General features: G+C 40.9%; 1 protein-coding gene across 4 annotated transcripts in view; it reads right to left on the bottom strand.

Moving 5' to 3' along the window:
* The window catches only part of LOC139475885 (src substrate protein p85-like), a 34886-nt gene that overhangs the window by 10210 nt on the left and 2872 nt on the right, over positions 1 to 21804 (bottom strand). Inside the window, exons 1-11 of one of the 4 annotated variants that reach the window (XM_071259098.1) lie at positions 15903 to 15981; positions 12899 to 12982; positions 11715 to 11788; positions 10957 to 11086; positions 10037 to 10147; positions 8601 to 8655; positions 7655 to 7765; positions 2759 to 2869; positions 2209 to 2319; positions 1338 to 1448; positions 641 to 807 (exon numbers count right to left, since the gene is read on the bottom strand). In XM_071259098.1, coding sequence (XP_071115199.1) covers positions 641 to 807; positions 1338 to 1448; positions 2209 to 2319; positions 2759 to 2869; positions 7655 to 7765; positions 8601 to 8655; positions 10037 to 10147; positions 10957 to 11086; positions 11715 to 11788; positions 12899 to 12979 — 1062 coding nt within the window. In that variant the 5' untranslated portion in view covers positions 12980 to 12982; positions 15903 to 15981. Of the gene's footprint in view, positions 1 to 640; positions 808 to 1337; positions 1449 to 2208; positions 2320 to 2758; positions 2870 to 7654; positions 7766 to 8600; positions 8656 to 10036; positions 10148 to 10956; positions 11087 to 11714; positions 11789 to 12898; positions 12983 to 15902; positions 15982 to 21804 lie in introns of those variants that run through there. The other 3 variants (XM_071259099.1, XM_071259100.1, XM_071259102.1) reach the window with 3 other exon arrangements.

The raw sequence follows: 21804 nt of genomic DNA, 5'->3' as shown, positions 1-21804 counted from the left end.
CATGTAGTATTCTGGTGAAACCCAGGAGCTATGGTGCTGACAAACTTAGAAATACAGGATCAGGACAAATCGGGATTTTTAAGCCCATGATCACAAGCATTCCTGAGGGACACAAGTCTGCAGAGCAAATAGATGACTGGCTCCCCAAGGGCCCAAAAGCAGGTGCAGGCGTTGCTTTTCACCACCATGGTGAAACCCATGAGTAGAGTACCAGGACTAAATTTATGATCATAGGTTCCTGGCATGTCTAAGGGGCACAACTCTAAGGGGCTGTGAATTGACGACTGTGCCACCCATGCCTTTCTGGTGGTGAGGTGAAATGGGGTTTAATGCCACTGTGATACCATGCTACAGTTTAACATGAATACCCCACTCCTGACTCCCGAGCCGAACAGTCCTTGTTTTAGCCCCTAAATGCTGAGTGCCAGACAGGGTAACAACAAGTACCATCCTTAATTGTCGTTTGGTATGACGGGGATCGCACCATGAACCTTCCGCTCACCGGGCAGACGCTCTACCACTAGACCACGGAGGCAGTCATGCCCTTTGGAAGCTAAGAGCCATGAATCAGCTTGACATTGTACCCCTATAAGATTTAAAGGGAGAATTTTAAAATAATTGTTAAAGTAGCAGAACCTACCTTGTCCATCTTGTCTTTTTCCACACCAAATTTGCCTCCGAAGCCTTTCTTCATGTCTGTCTGGGAGGAATGAAGTTCTGGCTTTGTAATGCTGTCATAACCGGCGGCGTTCTTATCTTGTCTGTCTTTCTGTACCCCAAACTTCCCACCAAATCCTTTGGAATAATCTGCATGCAAGTCATAGAAATCGTAATCATTATTCTATCAGAACTTGCAAATCATTATAACTATTATCCTTTTAACATTGCATGCATGTTTCCCTATAAATGCAGGCTTCATCAAATATGTTGTGTAGTGTCTTTATATACATTGTCTCTTGTCAGAGATATTCTTGGCATGGCCATGGCAACTCCAGGAGAACGGTCCTCAGCATCCTGACATTTCCATACTTTACAAGCTGAAATGGATCAGCAATGGGCAAAATGTATTTAGAATCATAATATTACTTAAATCTCTCTGTTTCTAAAGGCAGTGGAAATTTGCTGTGCTGTGTTCCCGGAGAACAGTAAAAATACCTCACCCAAACGCACCCGATGCGATTGTGCGGATCAGGGGTGCGTTTCGGCGATATGTTTTCTACTGATCAGTCATCCAAGTATTGCAATCGGGCGATAAACAATTGCAATGCATCAAAAGTTTATCTGTTGTTACTTCCCAAATCCGAAAGTAATAAATGAGTCCACTCTGAAACAAGTACCTGTCTGTGACTCATGTTTTTCCACTTTTTCCTTGTGGTCCCAGCCCACGGCCGACTTGTCCATGTTCTCCTTCTGCACACCAAACTTCCCTCCGAACCCTTTAGAGTGATCTGAAACATGCCCATGTGAGACAATGACTAATTTAGTGTGACTGTCGTGTGATCTGAAACATGCCTATGTGAGACAATGAGTGGATGCTGCTTAAGTCCACTGTCATCAATATTAAATTAAATCAAATAATGAATTTGCATAGCATACTTTCCAAATTATAACTGCTATAGATCTACATTATTACCCTGGTCAATGGATTAGTGTGCACTCAATTGATTCTACACCCCAAACTGGCTGTGAGGTGCTGGCAGGATAACTGTCACATCCTCCCAGGTACCCATTCACTGCTGACTGAACAGAGGCATATTTTAAACAAAGTCACTTGCCTAAGGAGACATCACATGTGATACATCTACCCTCCGACCAATGTTGTTTAACCCTGATGTGTGCCCTGTGTGGCCTGTGTGGCCTGTGTGCCCTGTGTGGCCTGTGTGGCCTGTGTGACCTGTGTGGCCTGTGTGCCCTGTGTGACCTGTGTGCTGTACACACATCGCTGTGCCACGATTATGTAGAAAAATATCAAATTGCTACAAAGTGTTGTTACATGTTTATGTTAGTTTGTATATATAATTAGATCTTGCGATTCCATTCCATGTGTTGCAAGGATAACTTGTCAGGGGAATGGCTATTAGATGTAAGTCTTGATCAGAGTGGCGTTGTAAGTTGAGTTGAGTGAAACAGAAAAGACGACATTGACACAAGACATCGTTGTGTCATCATTGTATTATTCCAATCTAGTTACAGCCAATGTTGACCTACCTGTCTGTGATTCGTGTTTCCCCAGCTTCTCCTTGTGGTCCCAGCCCACGGCCGACTTGTCCATGTTCTCCTTCTGCACACCAAACTTCCCTCCGAACCCTTTAGAGTGATCTGAAACATGCCCATGAGAGACGATGACTGAATGAGTAAATGCTACTGAAGTCTACGGTTAGCAATATTACACTATAATCTAGTGTGAGCGTTGTGTGATTTGAAATGTGGGATTGAGAGTATTGTATTATGTGCGAGGAAGCAATTAAGAAATACTGGAATCTGAGCAAGGCAATCTAGAGGATGATAGCGTGAGCATCAACCCATCAGGACATGATGACAAACAATGAGCAAATCACAGAGGCCACCTGTTCCCTATTTTTAACAGTTCTTAGCACAAACATGGGACGCGGAGAACTTTTTTTGCCAAGGGACGAAGGCATGGGATACTGGTTAACAAATCTACCCCTAACTTTTGACAGGGTGGAACTCAGTAAATGGTGTCAGCATCACACTGAACTGAGACATCACCTGCTAGGAGATTCCCTGCTAGTCTCACCTGTCTGTGAGGCATGTTTCTCCACCTTCTCTCTGTGTTCATATCCCACGGCCGACTTGTCCTGCCGATCCTTCTGGATTCCAAACTTGCCACCAAAACCCTGGGAGTAATCTGAATATACAAATAATAGTAAGGACAACTACAACTTCTCCTTCAACCAGACATCAACAGGCGTAAACGTTCCAGCCACAAATCTCTGCAGCTCTCCTAAACCTGTCGTGGATATTGTCAACATCAGATAATGATACTCATAACAAAAGTGGTAAACAAGCATATGCAATAATCACTTACAAACAAAGTAGTATGAATATCTCATATACTACCAAAAACGTATTCTTAGGGTATAAATATCATTTATACTTATCCTGACTCATACTAATTGCTTATCTCATCTCATCCTGTAAAGGAAGTAGAAAATCCTGTGGTGTTCCCAAGAACAAACAAAAACATCTCACCCAAACACACCAGTTAATCACATGCTTGATAACGGTGTTAGAACCTACATCGAAACGTCGCTCTTCATTGTAATAATGAAGTTGTTCATCCATAAATTCTCATCCTCACTTAGTACTCCAACTTCTAAATGCCTGTCAAAGAAGTCATACTAATTGCTTGAATCTCACAGTTGGTGGTGGGATCCACCGTATGCAGGATTCAGATCTGTTCAATTAACCCCCATGGGAATGTCTTCTTACTTCTTAGACATCAATCTGCAGTGGGCCACCACCTCTGTACTTGTGACAGTAGGAGAAAATCAAGAGATTTCGTGGATTTTTAAGTGCTTATTGAATTATATAACAGCTTACTTAGAACGATTCTTTATTAAGAAAAGGTCATAATCTTGACACAACTCATGTCCTGAATTACTTAGTGACCATGAACTCTCAGTTGATTCTTGACGACAATACCATGGGAGACCGAGATGGGCTGATGCAATGTCGCCATTGTCGAATCTAGTGCGGCTGAAATCTATGGTATTGATTTCTGACATTCTGGTAGCCAGTAAAAACAAACTACTCAAATCCAGTTTCTTCAAGGGTTTGTATGCGTCACTGGTAAGATGCTTGAGGACTAGTTTTGAAATCTTTTGTTGATCTTCTCGTCAGTAAGAACGGAGCAGAGCGATCAGTTCAGGAATTTTAGTCAGTTTGATACCGTTATACATGGTAAGAACGGAGCAGACGGCTGCTAGACATGTGCCCAGTGTTGAACCATGGAGATTCTTGGTAACTCTTGAGGTGACAGAGGAATTCTGTAAATTGAGGCGAAGTGGGTTTAGCTGCTGAGAATCTTTTACTTCTTATAAATTGGTCGAAACTCTTCCACTTGTCATCATATAGATTTCTAGTAGCTCCATGAAAAACTGTGGAGACAGCTGTAGCAGCTCTGGCTGAGTATCCTCGTCTGGAGAGGGTGTTTGTGATGTGCTCCATACGTGAAGTGCGAAGATGTTTGGGTTTGGACGAACTTGTCCTGAGTGAAGATGAAGAAGTAGGTTTGACCAAGTTGGAAGTTTTAGTTCCGGATTCCCTGCTAGGCCAATGAGGTCTGGAAACCAGGTTTTCGCCGGCCAGTAAGGTGCAACCAAAAGCAGTAGAAGGCCCTTTGTGTGTCTGACCTTCTGTAGGACTGATGGTAATAGTGAGGGCAACGGGAACATATAAGCCTCCTTCTGACGATATTGCCAGTGTGTCGACGGCCCAAGCTAGAGTGTCTGGAAAGGGGGAGATGAAAGTCCTTATTTGATTGTTGAATTCACTAATGGGCAACCACCTTGTCATATTGCCATATTGAGGGAAAGAGGGGGTGCAGAAGGTACCAACAGTCTGTAGCCTTTCTTCAGAATGTTAGTGATGAATGTGTCCTCGAGAATGTCCCAACTCCTGGTAGTCATGGATACAAGGTATAGAAGAAGTGAGGATGCATCAGCAACTCCTGGTTGTCATAGATACAAGGTATAGAAGAAGTGAGGATGCATCAGCAATTCCTGGTCGTCATAGATACAAGGTATAGAAGAAGTGAGGATGCATCAGCAATTCCTGGTCGTCATAGATACAAGGAATAGAAGAAGTGAGGAAGCATCAGCAATTCCTGGTCGTCATAGATACAAGGAATAGAAGAAGTGAGGATGCATTAGCAACTCCTGGTTGTCATAGATACAAGGTATAGAAGAAGTGAGGATGCATCAGCAATTCCTGGTCGTCATAGATACAAGGAATAGAAGAAGTGAGGAAGCATCAGCAATTCCTGGTCGTCATAGATACAAGGTATAAAGAAGTGAGGATGCATTAGCAACTCCTGGTTGTCATAGATACAAGGTATAGAAGAAGTGAGGATGCATCAGCAATTCCTGGTTGTCATAGATACAAGGTATAGAAGAAGTGAGGATGCATCAGCAATTCCTGGTCGTCATAGATACAAGGAATAGAAGAAGTGAGGAAGCATCAGCAATTCCTGGTCGTCATAGATACAAGGTATAGAAGAAGTGAGGATGCATTAGCAACTCCTGGTTGTCATAGATACAAGGTATAGAAGAAGTGAGGATGCATCAGCAACTCCTGGTCGTCATAGATACAAGGTATAGAAGAAGTGAGGAAGCATCAGCAATTCCTGGTCGTCATAGATACAAGGTATAAAGAAGTGAGGATGCATTAGCAACTCCTGGTTGTCATAGATACAAGGTATAGAAGAAGTGAGGATGCATCAGCAATTCCTGGTTGTCATAGATACAAGGTATAGAAGAAGTGAGGATGCATCAGCAATTCCTGGTCGTCATAGATACAAGGAATAGAAGAAGTGAGGAAGCATCAGCAATTCCTGGTCGTCATAGATACAAGGTATAGAAGAAGTGAGGATGCATTAGCAACTCCTGGTTGTCATAGATACAAGGTATAGAAGAAGTGAGGATGCATCAGCAACTCCTGGTCGTCATAGATACAAGGTATAGAAGAAGTGAGGATTCATCAGCAACTCCTGGTTGTCATAGATACAAGGTATAGAAGAAGTGAGGATGCATCAGCAACTCCTGGTCGTCATAGATACAAGGAATAGAAGAAGTGAGGAAGCATCAGCAACTCCTGGTTGTCATAGATACAAGGTATAGAAGAAGTGAGGATGCATTAGCAACTCCTGGTTGTCATAGATACAAGGTATAGAAGAAGTGAGGAAGCATCAGCAACTCCTGGTTGTCATAGATACAAGGTATAGAAGAAGTGAGGATGCATTAGCAACTCCTGGTTGTCATAGATACAAGGTATAGAAGAAGTGAGGATGCATCAGCAACTCCTGGTTGTCATAGATACAAGGTATAGAAGAAGTGAGGATTCATCAGCAACTCCTGGTTGTCATAGATACAAGGTATAGAAGAAGTGAGGAAGCATCAGCAACTCCTGGTTGTCATAGATACAAGGAATAGAAGCAGTGAGGATGCATCAGTAAAAGAAGGCTGAAACACATCCTTCTCCTGTAAAAGGAAGGAGGTGTGAGTGGCAGAACGGTGAGAAGTGTGAGGCATGTTGTCAGAGATGGGAGTAGATGCGGTAGACGGCGTAGGTGGTTTGTTGAGTGTGTGTTGCTGCATAGCAAGGATCACTTGCTGAGTATCATTTTCTACTAAGTCATTGGATGAAAGAGGCATGGTACTTTGCAGGTTGCTGATAAAAGGCAGGTTGCGTGAACATAGGAGGCTGCGCCAAGTACTGCACCTGTGTAAAAGCTGCAGCCTGCGTGAACCCCGTGGGTCGTGTGATTGGTAGGGGTTGAGAGAAGGTCTGAGGCTGCACGTGTGCAGGACTGCATGCGTGAAACCTGTAAAAGGTTCACTAGCAACGGGAGCTGTGAGGATGTCGGCAGCTGCATGCAGGAAGCATGTTTCTGCCACTTGGCCTTCGTAGACCCCACAAGGGGTAATGATGTGGGCTTTGTGAAGGAGGGGACCTTTGTGCAGCCATCCTTCAACATGACTTCCTCATCAAGGACTGTTTCTTTACCTTCGTCTGCTTCTCATCGCCTGATATTAAAGACGCAGCAAAGAACTTCTTTGACATCTGCGAGGAAGGGTTCTCAGCATCCATCTCATCTATGACCACAAAGGATCTGTCGTCGTGTGAAGAAGAAATTGATATTGAGAGAGTGGCGAGTAAACCCGCTTTATCACGTGCTTGCGATGCGGCTACGCAGCTGTGGGATTCGTTTGGTGGGTGAGATGGTTTTCTCTTTTCTTGGGAACACAGCACAAGAGTTTCGACTACCTTTTAGGAAGGAGATGAGATAAGCAATTAGTATGAGTCTGGATAAGGAAACATAACAGTTCGGAACCACCTGATTCTTTCATATTACAAGAGTTATTCAGTCATGACATGACATTTTCAATATGGTTGCTATGGCTATGCTGGAACCATAATTATATCTAAAAATTCAAAAACTCAGATGTCTGAGATGAACATGAGGCAATTCTAGACACAAGGTGGTATGTAGGATCAAAGACCATAGCCGGTTCAAACATCAAAGTAGATTTCCAAAACTGAAAACCCAAATGATACTTGCCTCCTACATCATAAAGTCAGTTTCCTATCTGCAACCCAGTTATCAATCATCAAGTATTACATGTAGTAATGATATTTTTTATCTTTTCACATTTATGTCACAAAAAGCTGCCAACATGCAGATAGGCTTTAAGTAATTATCACTCCCATCTTTTCAACTGATTTTCTGGAATCGTTTTGGCTCCTTGTGTTGCAAGGATAACTTGTCGGGGGAAGGGCCATTAGATGTAAGTCTTGATCAGGGTGGCGCTGTAAATTGAGTTGAGTGAAACAGAAAAGACGACATTGACACAAGACATCGTTGTGTCATCATTGTATTATTCCAATCTAGTTACAGCCCATGTTGACCTACCTGTCTGTGACTCGTGTTTCCCCAGCTTCTCCTTGTGGTCCCAGCCCACGGCCGACTTGTCCATGTTCTCCTTCTGCACACCAAACTTCCCTCCGAACCCTTTAGAGTGATCTGAAACATGCCCATGTGAGACAATGACTAATTTTGTGTGACTGTTGTGTGATCTGAAACATGCCCGTGTGAGACAATGACTAATTTTATACGACTGTCGTGTGATCTAAAACATGCCCATGTGAGACATGTATAATAATATAGTGTGATCGTTGAGTGAGTGAGTGAGTGAGTGAGTGAGTGAGCGAGCAAGCATGACAATATAGACCTTACATCATCAAATCTAGACCATGCATTGAACCATTCATATCATATGACGGACTGTCCAATACACTTTGTATTACAATTTGATAAATTTGCACATGAGGTGAAACTAGGATTTCGAGCACACAATCAAAGGTTTCTGGCACTAATAAGGACTCAACTCCACACAGCAATAATCGGCACGTCACACGACTGGGACATCCATGACCCATATAAGCCTTAAGCCTTACACATTGTACGAATGTGGAAACTAAACTTGGGCCTAAAGCTTTAGTGAACAATTTAACCACCAATCCATTCCACCACACCCAACCACAACATAATATTTCTGCTAACAAGTATGTGCAAAGTTGAAAAGATGACAATGTTATACTGAGGATTGTTAGGTAGAGCTTTTCATCATGCAAGAATCTTTTCATTTTTTATAGGAACATGTATCAGTCAACAGCATGTTGATGACCAAGTTTTGTTAACAATATCTGGGAGTTACATGACTCTCGAACGAATATGAAGTCAGTCCTGATGACTCAGTTTTCATTGGTTTGCTGTAAGTAGGAGGAGGGGAGCATGGTGAAAAGGTAGATCAGGGTTTGTATTTTCACTGAACCGTCAAGACAAAAATGACACCTACCTTTCGCTGAAGCGTGTTTCTCTGTTTTACCCTCATAGTCATATCCCATTGCCGACTGGAACACAACACTGACACATTAGTACTGGGGGGGGGAGGGGCATAGTGACATACATGTAAGTGTGTGTGTGGGGGGGGGATGGAGGTGGGGTACCCCACTGCTGACTGGAGTGAGTGAGTGAGTTAAAGTTTAACGTCACATCGGCAGTATTTCAGCCATATCGTGAGGAACTGCTGACTGGAACACAACACAGACACATTAGTATTGGGGGGAGGGGCATAGCGACATACATGTAAATGTATGTGTGTGTGTGTGGGGGTGGGGGGGTGGGGGTGGGGGGGGGGGGGGGGGGGGGTGGCAGAGAATACCCCACTGCCTACTGAACACAACACTGACACATTAGTACTGGGGGAGGGGCATAGTGACATACATGTAAGTGTGTGTGTGTGTGTGTGGGTGGGGTTGATACCCCACTGCTGACTGGAACACAACACTGACACATTAGATACTGGGGGGAGGGTATAGCGACATACATGTAAGTGTGTGTGGGTGGGTGGTGGGGGGTGGGGGGTGGAGGTACCCCACTGCTGACTGGAACACAACACCGACACATTAGGTACTGAGGGGAGGGGAAATGGGGAATAATGGCGCATTCAAGATCATCGCACTTATATAGCCAAATACAAGCATGTGTGTGGGGGTTGGTGGGGTGGGGAAGAGGACGAGGAGAGGAGAGGGTGCTGCTGCTAGTACAAGTCCGGACTAAAGCCGATTTTATAGCTGGCCCTGTGAGATACCATGCCACAGTTCAACATGGAGACAACGCTTAGACACAGTGTACTGACTCTCAGTCCTTGTTTAACCTCCTTAACGCTGATTGCCAGGCAGGGTAACAACAAATTACAAGTACAAGCTTTTAACGTTTTTGGGATGACACTAGGAGGGAGGGGGGTATGAAACCACCGACATTCCACTCTCCGGGAAGATGCTCTATATAAATATTTGCAGGCCATAATGTTGGGTATTATAACATCATACTCATTAGTGAGTGTGTGAAAGTACTTAATGCCACACTCAACCCCATTCCAGCTATATGATGGTGGCCTGTAAATAATCAAGTCTGGACCAGACAATCTAGTGATCGACATTATGAGCCACGATCCACGCTGTTGGGGTATGAAGACACACAACAAGTCACTGAGCCTGACCACATGATCAATTTGGCCACCTTTTACAGCATAGGACACTGGGGATCAATTCTAACCCAGAATAAATTGATTTTATAGTTTAATCATATTATTGTTTTCCTTTTTACTATAAGGCATCTGTAGAGTAAGTAATCAAATCAGTCAGGCCCAACGTTGTTTAAACATCATTGAGACAATCTACTCTTGCTCAACGTGTGATGATGACACAGATCACCAGCATCTGTCCACACCTGGTCCTTCCTGTCGGTCTGGACACCGTACTTGCCGCCGAAGCCCTTGGCAGCGTCGGTCTGGCTGGCATGCTTGGACAGCTTCTCCTGGTAGTCATGGCCGACAGCAGACTAAAAATGAAATAAGACACAAAATGTTAATGAACACAGTTTTGGGGACTGACTGAGTTGGGATATAATTCTGCTTTCAACAATAATGTGTGAGGTAAGCTCAAAGTGGCATAGTCTGTAGACCACTATGGCAAAGTGAGGTATTTATCTAGACCTCACAGGCCCAATTTGTCTGCAACAAATGTCAGTAACAATTCCCAAGTTGGAATCATAAATGTCCCAGTCATGACTAAGGTTATGGCTTTTTGGAGGTGATTTGTGTTACACAGGACCAATAAAGTGGGAGAGGCTTTCAGGCACAGTCTTACATTATTGCATTCAATAGAATGTTAATACTATGTTAAAATACCTCTGACTTTAAAATCTAAAAGCTTGTTTCACAATGTGCCTGACAGGAGCACTTCGTTTGGAATCCTAGATAAATCCCTAAAAGAATGGCTGAAGTTCTACAGCATCATAATGTGGTGAATCTGGGAATCGTACCAGACACTAGACCCTTGCAATCTCCATGATTGTTAAGAGATGCAACCCCAGGAAGTTACAGTGCCCAAGACTAGTCCTCTTTATTAATGTCACCAAGACATCACAAACTACATAAGCATTCTACCATGGAGATCTTAACAAACACCACTATCGACACATCATGACGCTGTATGGGTTCAAGTTTCATTAATGCAAACAAAGACCCTCGCATTTAGTTCACTCTCGCGTCAATTTCAAGATTTACAGTATACCCACAATATTTGTCAAGGGCAAATTCTGCTCTTTTCATTTCCCACCTCAGACAAGACATAAATTTCCCAGCATACCTTGTCCATCCTGTCTTCCTGGACTCCAAATGTCCCACCATAACCATATGACGCCTTCGGCCCCTTCTCGAACTCCGCCTTCTTTGAAGTCTTGTCATCATTCTGTACCTCCTGTCGCAGTTTCTTCAAGCTGAAGGAGACAGCAGTGTCTATACAGGGATGGAGGTACTGTCTATCTTTTTCAACATTATAACGTGGTTACAAAGGAAATGTTTTTTTTTCCGGAATATTATATAATTATGTTTCTCTGCAAGCTCATGTGAGATCAGAGCGATCCACGATCTCCAGCATTGTCAGTGTGTACCTATTCTGTACATCATCTGTTTTGTATATATATGTAGCATATATTGTGAGTGCCATTGATCATGTTATGATGGAAACTAGGTGCTATATTGTATGTAAATCAATTATCATCATTATTGTTGTCATAATCATCATCATCAAAACATCTAATGTAACGTATATGTTGCGATATTCCTGTTGTCATGCCAAGTGCCATCATTGCCATCATCATCATCATCATCATCATCATCATCATCAATAAAACATGATCAAATACAATGTATGATGGTTGCGATATTCCTGTTGCCATGTCAAGTGCCATTTATCTAAAGATTGGGGCATGATGGTCAACACAATCACGAAATGTTTTACTCTGTGAACTTGGTGAAAAGCCCACAAGGTATTTGAGCTTCAAATAACGTTGTTTTTTTCCAACACAGCACACGCTTTCATTTGTGTTCCAACTGACTACTCACTCCAGGGACTCCTGGTGCCCCGACCCCTCCACCGTCTTGGCCCCCCATCGCTGCTCCTGCTCACTCACATCATTCTGGGAACAAAATGAAGAGGATTTGCATGTATAGAAATTTGTCATAGCTGTTACCATGGTTACTGAATAATACAGAAGTCACATGACTTGTGCAAGTGCCCCAGCTTTTTGTAGTTGGCTAAGAATGACCATCAAACATTATCTCACAATAACAAGTATTTCCATTTAGTGAAATATTGACACAATAACTTATCACAAAGTATGGAATCAGCATAAACAATTTCTTACCACAACCTCCAGATTTACCATTAATAATAGATATTATCCAGTATAACTTACCTCATCATCGGGGTCTATCATTAATACTTGGTATCAATCACAATAACTCACCACAACATTGGGGTCTATCATTAATACTTGGTATCAATCACAACAACTCACCACAAAGTCGGGGTCTATCATTGATACTTGATATCAATCACAATAACTCACCACAAAGTTGTGGTCTATCATTAATACTTAATATCAATCACAATAACTCACCACAAAGTTGTGGTCTATCATTAATACTTGATATCAATCACAACAACTCACCACAAAGTCGGGGTCTATCATTAATACTTGATATCAATCACAATAACTCACCACAAAGTTGTGGTCTATCATTAATACTTAATATCAATCACAATAACTCACCACAAAGTTGTGGTCTATCATTAATACTTAGTATCAATCACAATAACTCACCACAACATTGGGGTCTATCATTAATACTTGGTATCAATCACATCACAACAACTCACCACAAAGTCGGGGTCTATCATTAATACTTGGTATCAATCACATGACAACAACTCACCACAAAGTTGGGGTCTATCATTAATACTTGGTATCAATCACAATAACTCACCACAAAGTCGGGGTCTATCATTAATACTTGGTATCAATCACAATAACTCACCACAAAGTCGGGGTCTATCATTAATACTTGATATCAATCACAATAACTCACCACAAAGTCGGGGTCTATCATCAATACTTGGTATCAATCACAATAACTCACCACAAAGTTGGGGTCTATCATTAATACTTGGTATCAATCACAATAACTCACCACAAAGTTGTGGTCTATCATTGATACTTAATATCAATCACATGACAATAACTCACCACAAAGTCGGGGTCAGTCTCCCAGTCATCATCGTCTGCCACTGGGGCTTGCACAGTTTTCCCAGCTGAAGCCTTCCACATGATCTGCCAACATCACAATCAGGACATCAGTATACAACACACTCGGTGTGCCCTTGATCTAGTCTCACAAAGCCCATAATCCTGGACTTCTGCTTGAACAAGTTACAAAATCTCTTTGTTGCCTTGGAATACTGTTAAGCTTTTTGTTACTTGCACACTCCGTCCCCATATCAGGCAGTCCTATTCCTACAGGACTAGGGGTGACTATTGGTGTGGAAATCACTATTGCGATAACTATTGATATTGAAAGAAACTAATGTGATAACTATTGATACTGCAAGCAACTATTGCGATAAATATCAATAGTTTTCAATGTATCATTTTAGATGGATTTTAGAGTTGAACTAAACCTTGGAACTGAAGTTTGAATGTGATAACCATAACAACAAATAAAAAATAAAATTTGAGATATGGCTGATTTGGTTTTTTTCTTTACCCTAATAATTTAAGAAAACGAAACTTCCACATTACCATGTGTAAATTACTACCACTCATGATGTAGAGGAAAACAAATTTCAACCACATTGCATGTGATTTATTGATATGGTAAATATAATCTAAACTATCAATATTCCTAACCGATAACGATACTATTGATCGGTAACTGATTTAACTATCGATTTATTGACTTTGAGTGCTTACCAATAGCAATATATCGATATTTCAATTTATCGTGACACCCCTAAACGGGACACAACTTTGAACAGCAAACTGCAGTGCACAAGTCGCATTCTCAGTCTCTACAGTTATCAACAGCATGTGCACAAAATAGTTCCTCATTAAAACTTAAACCAACACATGCAAAATTATGTTTTCATAATATTCAATATTTATTGTTGATTCTCCATGTGTGGAAGAACATAAAATCTTAAAGAATGATGTTTCAAGCTGTTTTGTGGTGCACAAGTGGGAAAGCACACGAAAACATGTATTAAAGAGAGGTAATCATGGCAAAGTGTGTGGTACTAAAGTCAAACAAGAACACAACAGACAGCATGGTGTGTGTTGTTTTGTAGTAGGAAAGCTGTATGACATCAAGTAGTCAATATCACAGGGTGAAAGATTGCTTCTCATCTTGTTTTGTTCTGGTTTTACGATAGCAGAAGAACCAAGGGGGATAGCTTTCGTGTGTGTGTGTGTGTGTGTGTGTGTGTGTGTGTGTGTGTGTGTGTGTGTGTGTGTGTGTGTGTGTGTGTGTGTGTGTGTGTGTGTGCGTGCGTGCGTGCGCACAAACACTCTCATCAGCTGTTACACAGGCAGTTTGATTAATGAAGTCATTCCCATGCATAAAGCCAAAGAAGCAACATTTTTATTAATCTTAAGTTATTCATCATTTCATTTGTCTATTTTGTATGCAGGATTCCATCTCCAAAGATCTAAAGGACATAATTTTTTGTGTTGTTTACATAAATGCATGACACACAAATGTAAATATTTTTATTCAACATGTTAAATGGGGTTGCAGTGTCTATACATCAGTGATGCATGCAATAGTCTAAACATGATCAATGTGATACATGTAAACTTTGGCTAAAGACTGTCGACAGGGGCAAGTTTTTCAAGTCTAACATAATCTAAAGTCAAAGTGTCTAAACATGATAAACACTGACCATGATCACTGAGTAAACATATCCACAAGGAAATACTTCAAGGGTATGAATTAACAATGAATAGTTCAGGGGTATGCCTTTTCCTAGTTTAACATGTTTAAATATTGTAACAGACAAATATCCAATAAAAGCATATCCCCGTGTATGTAACTATTGTCATGATTGTAATGAACATGACTCTTGTTTTAGTTTATCTTCCTGGTAACAGTATTCACACGCAAAACCTAACAACATATACTGCATGTTTTAAGGACAAACAAGTCATTAAAAACAGGTAAGATTCAAGGATAACTTTTTAAACATTTCTAACTTGATCATCATTTGATTCTTATTCTCAAGACTGTTTATAACGAACACGCTTATAACGAACTGACCGATATAACAAACTTAGTTTTTAGTCCCGACCATTTGTTGTATAAATGCTGTATATAGAATCTATGCTTATAACGAACTACGGTTATTACAAACTAAAATTAGTGGTCCCTTTAAGTTCATTACAACTGTAGTTTACTGTAGTTACACTTTCAGTATGTTTAAAAAAGAGGTGGGTCCCTGGGCTTTGCTCCATATTTGTTCATGGAACTAGGGTTGTGACCATTGTAATGATACAATTTGCTGCAATACAGTGTTTGCTTGCTTGAACTTTTAATGCCACCATTATCACAGCTATATGACGGTGGCCCATAAATAATTAAATCCCGGAAAAGGCAAAACAGTGATTAATATAATGAGCAATGCCTCCTGCTATCAGGGCATGATGACATGCCATCCATCAAGTCACTGAGCCTGACCGTAAAATCCATTTTGTTGCCTCATTGGACAAAGTAAAGTATACATATTTGGAGGAAGGTGACTAACATGAATAAAAAAGCTATAAATATATACTGCTTCTTGAAAACAAATAGCTTATCGGCGATGTAGAGGTGCGCTGTAAATCACACAGTCCACATACGTTTAAGGAAATATTAAGGAACTGATTGGAATTTCGACTTTGGGAACAGCAATAATTCCAATGTATATCACAATTTCATTTTTGTAAACAATTTCCTTCTTCCGCAAATGATACTGCGCTGTTATCCTGATAATGATTCATATGCAAAAATCGTTGGCGTATGAGCAGTGGAAGTGTCAGAATAGTGAGTCGGACCAGGCTTCCTCATATACACCATAACAAAATCATAAGTCCAGAACAACTATCAAGATTAAAAACAAATCTTACAATTAATAAAACAGTGACAACGAAGTACGTGTTCATAACCACATATATAGTAATCAATCAGAAGGTGTTAAGAAATAAAGTGAAGTTTAAATACCGATAAGGCAATGCGTTAACCCTCCTTTCCGTTCACTTCCTCCTCCCCTTGATTTAACTTCCGGGTTAATCACGTGATCGTGGCTCCGAAGCAACGACCGGCTCGGGTAAATGATTGGATAAAAATAACCTTCGATTGCCACGAAAAATTATGAAAAGTATTTATTTCTTTAACGACAATCAACGTATTAGTTTTAATACTTCGTGTTAGTATTGGATGTTGCTGAAGTTATAGTAGTATAATGTGTTGGTGACAGTGGTAAAGAGAGTAGTAGTAGTAGTAGTGGTAGTAGTAGTAGTAGTAGTAGTAGTGGATGTTGCTGAAGTTATAGTAGTATAATGTGTTGGTGACAGTGATAATGAGAGTAGTAGTAGTAGTAGTAGTAGTAGAAGAAGTAGTAGTTGTAGTAGTTGTAGTAGTAGTAGTAGTAGTAGTAGTAGTAGTAGTGAGGGAGTGAGTGAGTTGGGTTTAACACCGCTTTTAACAGTATTCCAGTTATATCACGGCGTGTCAGCTTAATGTGGGAGGAAAGCCCCAAGTGGTGCAGGTCTCAGACGTTTACCACTTCGGTGAAACCCACGAGCACGGGTATGGTGCTGACAAACCTAGAAACATAATCGGGGCGAACCGGGATTCGAACCCACAATCATAGGTTTTTGGCGTGCCCAAGGGACGCAACCCTGCACAGCGAATCGCCGCGCCTTAGACGACTGGGCCAGTACGTAGTAGTAGTAGTAGTAGTAGTAGTAGTAGTAGTAGTAGTAGATACAGCTTTTTTGCGAAAGGATTTGTACAATGTGTACAATCTGTTTCTGTAGTGTGGATTCTCCTTTAGCAAGAAGTTTAAGGTAATCCATGTAAAGGAGGTGAGTAAGATGTGTTTGGGATCTGTGCTGAGGGGGTCGTGATGATAACCTTCCTCTTTGCTGAGCAAAAAGCTTAAAGGATTTAGTGACACACAGGAAAACAAAGGGCTAAAAGAATCGTCCTTAAATATTCTTCTTCTATATATTAGAAATGGGTTCCGAAGTCACCACCTGCCCCTACGAATACGTCTCAAGTTGAGTTGACCAGCAATGATTAAAGACTTGACTGAAGCAAGTGAGTGAGTGAGTATGGTTTTACGCCGCTTTTAGCAATATTCCAGCAATATCACGGCGGGGGACACCAGAAATGGGCTTCACGCATTGTACCCATGTCGGGAATCGAACACGGGTCTTCGGCGTGACGAGAGAACGCTTTTACCATCAGGCTACCCGACCGCCCCCTGAAGCAAGCAGTTGCTTGGGGAGGTCAATGCATTCCAGTGACTTCAGAATCCAGTCGTGAGGTACAGAATCATTTCTGTAGTCTATCTAACACATTGAGAGGTTACGGTGGTAAGTTTTAGCCTCTTCAAGGATATTTTTTAAACCAACAATTGACCCTTACAACTCTAACATCCCTTTCTGGCTCCTTTCTGCTCCATGTAAATAATATCACTGGAAGCGCAGAACCATGACACAAGATCTGAAGACGGACTATTATGTATTGTGTATTCAGGCAAGTAATAGGGCGGAAGTTTATAGGATCAGTCAAATCACATCTTTGGGAGAAGTATTGTTCGACCTCTGCACAACTAAGGCAACTAATGAAACACAGCAATGGTGACCTTATTTTGTCATGTACACTATCCTTGTAATCCCCTACCTTTGGTTCCTGGAGGTTAGGGGACGGTCGGGTAGCCTAGTGGTTAAAGCGTTCGCTCGTCACGCCCAAGACCCAGTTTCGATTCCCGACATGGGTACAATGTTTGAAGCCCATTTCTGTTGTCCACCGCCGTGATATTGCTGGAATATTGCTAAAACATACTCACTCACTCCTTGAGGTTACAGTTGCTCACAACTGTTCAAAAACCTTTCACTGGAATAAATGGTGAGTCTTTCCTCATCACTGCCATTGGTTGCATTTAATTGCCTGTAAAAAAATGCTCTCAGATATTCAAGAATTTGATTTAAAATTCTTTCTTTTTTTGTTCTGTATTTTGTTTTTAATATTTTCCAAATTGATTTTTGGTGTTTTGACATTAATTGCCCTGAGGAATTTCAAGCAAAGTTCTATCCAGGATATATTATTTAGTTCCATTTGGAACCGGTTTTTCTTTTGATGATTTCGTTTATTAGCCTTTTGTCCTTCAGTGTCTTGGAAACTGTATGGAGTTCTTCTAGTGTTCGGACCCGGGGTAGAATCGGTCTTCAGCAACCCATGCTTGCCGTTAAAGGCAACTATGCTTGTCGTAAGAGGCGACTAACGGGATTGGGTGGTCAGGCTCGCTGACTTGGTTGATGCATGTCATCGTATCCCAATTGTGTAGATCGATGCTCATGACATCAATCTGTCTGGTCTAGACTCGATTATTTACAGACCGCCGTCATATAGCTGGAATGCTGCTGAGTGCGGCATTAAACAACAAACCAACCAAATCATCCAGTGTTCGAGCAGCAGCATACGCGCAACAGTCTTTGTCAACAGTCCGCATTGAGAGTTACAGAAATAATGTCATTTAATGAATGAAGTTGATTCTGTGGAAATGATTGGTTAAAATGTTTTATTGGCCTCCGTTTCTCAATAAGTAAATCAAAGAATTGATTGTAAAATATAATATACAAGGGGTCATCAGAAAGATCATAGAGGGGTCGGGATACGGGGAAAACTCAAAATCTTCAAGGCCAACATCAGGAATTTCCTTTTGTGAACCACTGAGTGGGTCATCAGTGACAACTGCATCCGGTAATTTAGGGAGAACAGAGCGAACGTCCAGTTGCAGTGTCGGGCCCCCTACTGTTGGAACTGAGGGTTCAAGCAAAGGCGTCTGTCGAGTGTTGGCAGTTTTAGCTTTAGTTTTGTTGTTAAACGACGCACTCAGCTATATGACGGCAGTCTGTAAATAAATCGAGTCTGGACCAGTCAATCCATGCAGTGAGTGACATCATGAGCATCGATCCTCATAATTGGGATACGATGACATCCGACCACCCGATCCCGTTAGTCGCCTCTTACGACAAGCATAACAGCCTTTTAAGGCAAGCATGCATTGGGTGCTGAAGACCTATTCTACCCCAGATCTTCACTGGTATGATGTGTAAGACCTGTCAATTCGTTCATAAATGTCGAACATTGATGTGCTCGTGTAGTGCTCCAACCCCGGGCTGTGCTTATTCAAGAGTATGATTTTATGTTAAATCAATATTTCAGACCAATTATGCGTCAGTCGTGCGCCAAAAACGAGCTCACCAGACAAGCCACGGGGTCTTATGTCAGTTTCAGCATAATGCGTGCACACAAAGATTCTTTGTAAAAACGTGGCATGTTATCGTGAAATATTATACGAAAATGAAAATGGGATGCTTGGCACACGGCAAATACGTGTAAGACTGTTGAATTCGTTCTTTCAGATATATATTGTGTGCTATATTGAATTCAAAGGCACATTTCAAATTATATAAACGGCTGATGAAAGGTTTTGATAAACAACCGATTAAAATGTGGCTCGTATCTTGTGATATGATATGCTTGCAGGAGTCTACTCTGACGTGCAGTCGTGAATTGTAGACGTATTTCTTGATATAACTAATAAGTTTGTTTTTTGTTCATTTAAATGCGCAAACAAGGATGAAAGGGTCTAAATTATAAACCAGTCTTGTCATAAGTGCTATCGTCGAATACACACTCCGTGACATTTTAATGTAGCGAGGAGAACAGTTAACTGACAGATTTGCCTCAAATAAGTCTTTCAGTGATACTTTTATGTGGCGTCAAAGACGAAACCCATTCAGACACCGAGGATAAAGAAACAATTGTAACAGTTTAAAAAATAAATAAACCGAGTGAAAACCTGACAGCTTAGTCAGACAGCTTAAAACAACAGCCTTTATGGTTGAGGGAACATCAGGTGTGTGATATATTCCCGTAAATCCGAATAGACTAGTCCTGTCAGACAGACAGACAATAGTTTATTAACGTCTCATTTCTGTACATACATAAAACAGCTTTATACAACTTGACATTGATAAAATGTACAGAACCATTCAATAGAATTATGAGAGACGAATTATCACAGAATTTATACATAAATGATGTAAAGATGATATAGTAAAAAGTTATCCATATAAAAGATGTTTTCTACGATTAAGAATTAAAAAGCAGACTTTGGCAAGTATAAAACACACACTGGAGTGTGTCTAACAACTGGTACCAAAGAAGACAAAGAGTATACAAATCAGTGTTTATTCTTGATTTACTTTTACTTTATACTTTGGAATATATTATTTAGTTAAAGGAGTTTAACATTATATACATAAAGTATAATACATAACATATACATAATATAATTATAATGACCATCAATCATTATGAATATAGTAATATTTACTTCCACATCAATGTCAGTGTAACGTCAGTCATTTAACTTAATAAATAATGGAATTCATCACCTATGTCAGATGGGTTACAAAGTGGAAATTTCCTTTCGGTTAAAGGTATTTGTTTTGGTGTGTGTGTGTGTGTGTGTGTGTGTGTGTGTGTGTTATATATTCTTTTTTACTGACCATTAGCGGTCTCCTGTGTTTCTAACCGGCATCTTCACTGGTCTCTTACAAGCATGTATGTATCTTTTAATACTGGAAAGATGGGGTATTCCTGGTTTGAAACAAAACATACTGACTGCATGATTGAATACAGTGAAATGGACAGTATGTTTTGCTTTTATGCTTGCTACTGTGGTTATAACTGAATTAGTTTTAATGCGATCCTGCTTGTTTTCATTCCTTGGGATTCACAGTGAGAATCGCTGGCGGCCATTCTCAATGAATACAGGACGCAGAATTTTGCGCCATGTCAAATAGAAAATATATGTGGATTCTCTAGATGCGAAGACTTCTTGCAATGGGAGACTGTTTGTAAAAGCAATGACGGTGTTCAACTGGCGTTGCAAAACGAACCTAGCCAGCCGTAGAAGTCATACAGGAAGCCAGTTCGCTTGGTGTAATCTTTGAACTAAATCTGTTGGGTAGTTGTCACATGAGTGATGGAAGGTCGGGGAAATGCACATGTGAAGTGGTGGTATGGAGTCCTACATGTGACAGGCAGTGGCAGACGTGCATACACGTCAGGTCGGAACTCCGCGGAAGTTCAGCAACACACTTAGTTTAGTGCACTGTTAATTGCGACTTAGTATATATATATACCGTGAGTGAATGAAGGTTGTTCTTCGCCAGTCAGTATTGTCCGTTGTTGCCAATCCTGTACATTTTCTCCAGAACTAGTGGAATGAATTAAATGTTGATTCTGACGGTTTGGTAGGGTGTTATTTTTTAGGGTGCTGTTGATTAATTTTGTAATTGGAAACGGAAATTTGGCGCAAACTCTGATATGACCTAAATGTTTATGTTTGTTTACTTTAATTAGTAAACATTGAAATTTTAGCATTAGAAGTAAGGACTATGTTGTTATTATTATCATTATCATTTTGCAATCACACACACATGTGCACTAATCTTTGGCGCCACCTAAACCCAATTTTATCTCACCATGCAAATGCAACGTTTGTTTGTTGTTTAACGCCGCATTCAGCAATATTCCAGCTATATGACGGCGGTCTTTAAATAATCGAATCGAGGCCATACAATCCAGTGATTGACATCATGAGCATCGATCTGCGCAATTGTGATACAATGACATGCATCAACCAAGTCAGCGAGCCTGACCACCCGATCCCGTTAACCACCTTTTACAACAAGCATATTTACCTGAAGACCTATTCTACCCCCGGATCTTCACGGGTCTAGATGTGGTGTAACCAGTCGATCCTCGTGCATCATAGACAATCTACTCTGACATGATAAGCATCGACTACTGAAAGTCT

Source organism: Haliotis cracherodii, unplaced genomic scaffold, assembly GCF_022045235.1.
Source record: "Haliotis cracherodii isolate W230 unplaced genomic scaffold, xgHalCrac1.p SCAF_3, whole genome shotgun sequence".
Lineage (NCBI taxonomy): Eukaryota > Metazoa > Mollusca > Gastropoda > Lepetellida > Haliotidae > Haliotis > Haliotis cracherodii.
The sequence above is the reverse complement of the archived record's forward strand: the minus strand, read 5'-3'. Positions and strand labels throughout refer to the sequence as shown.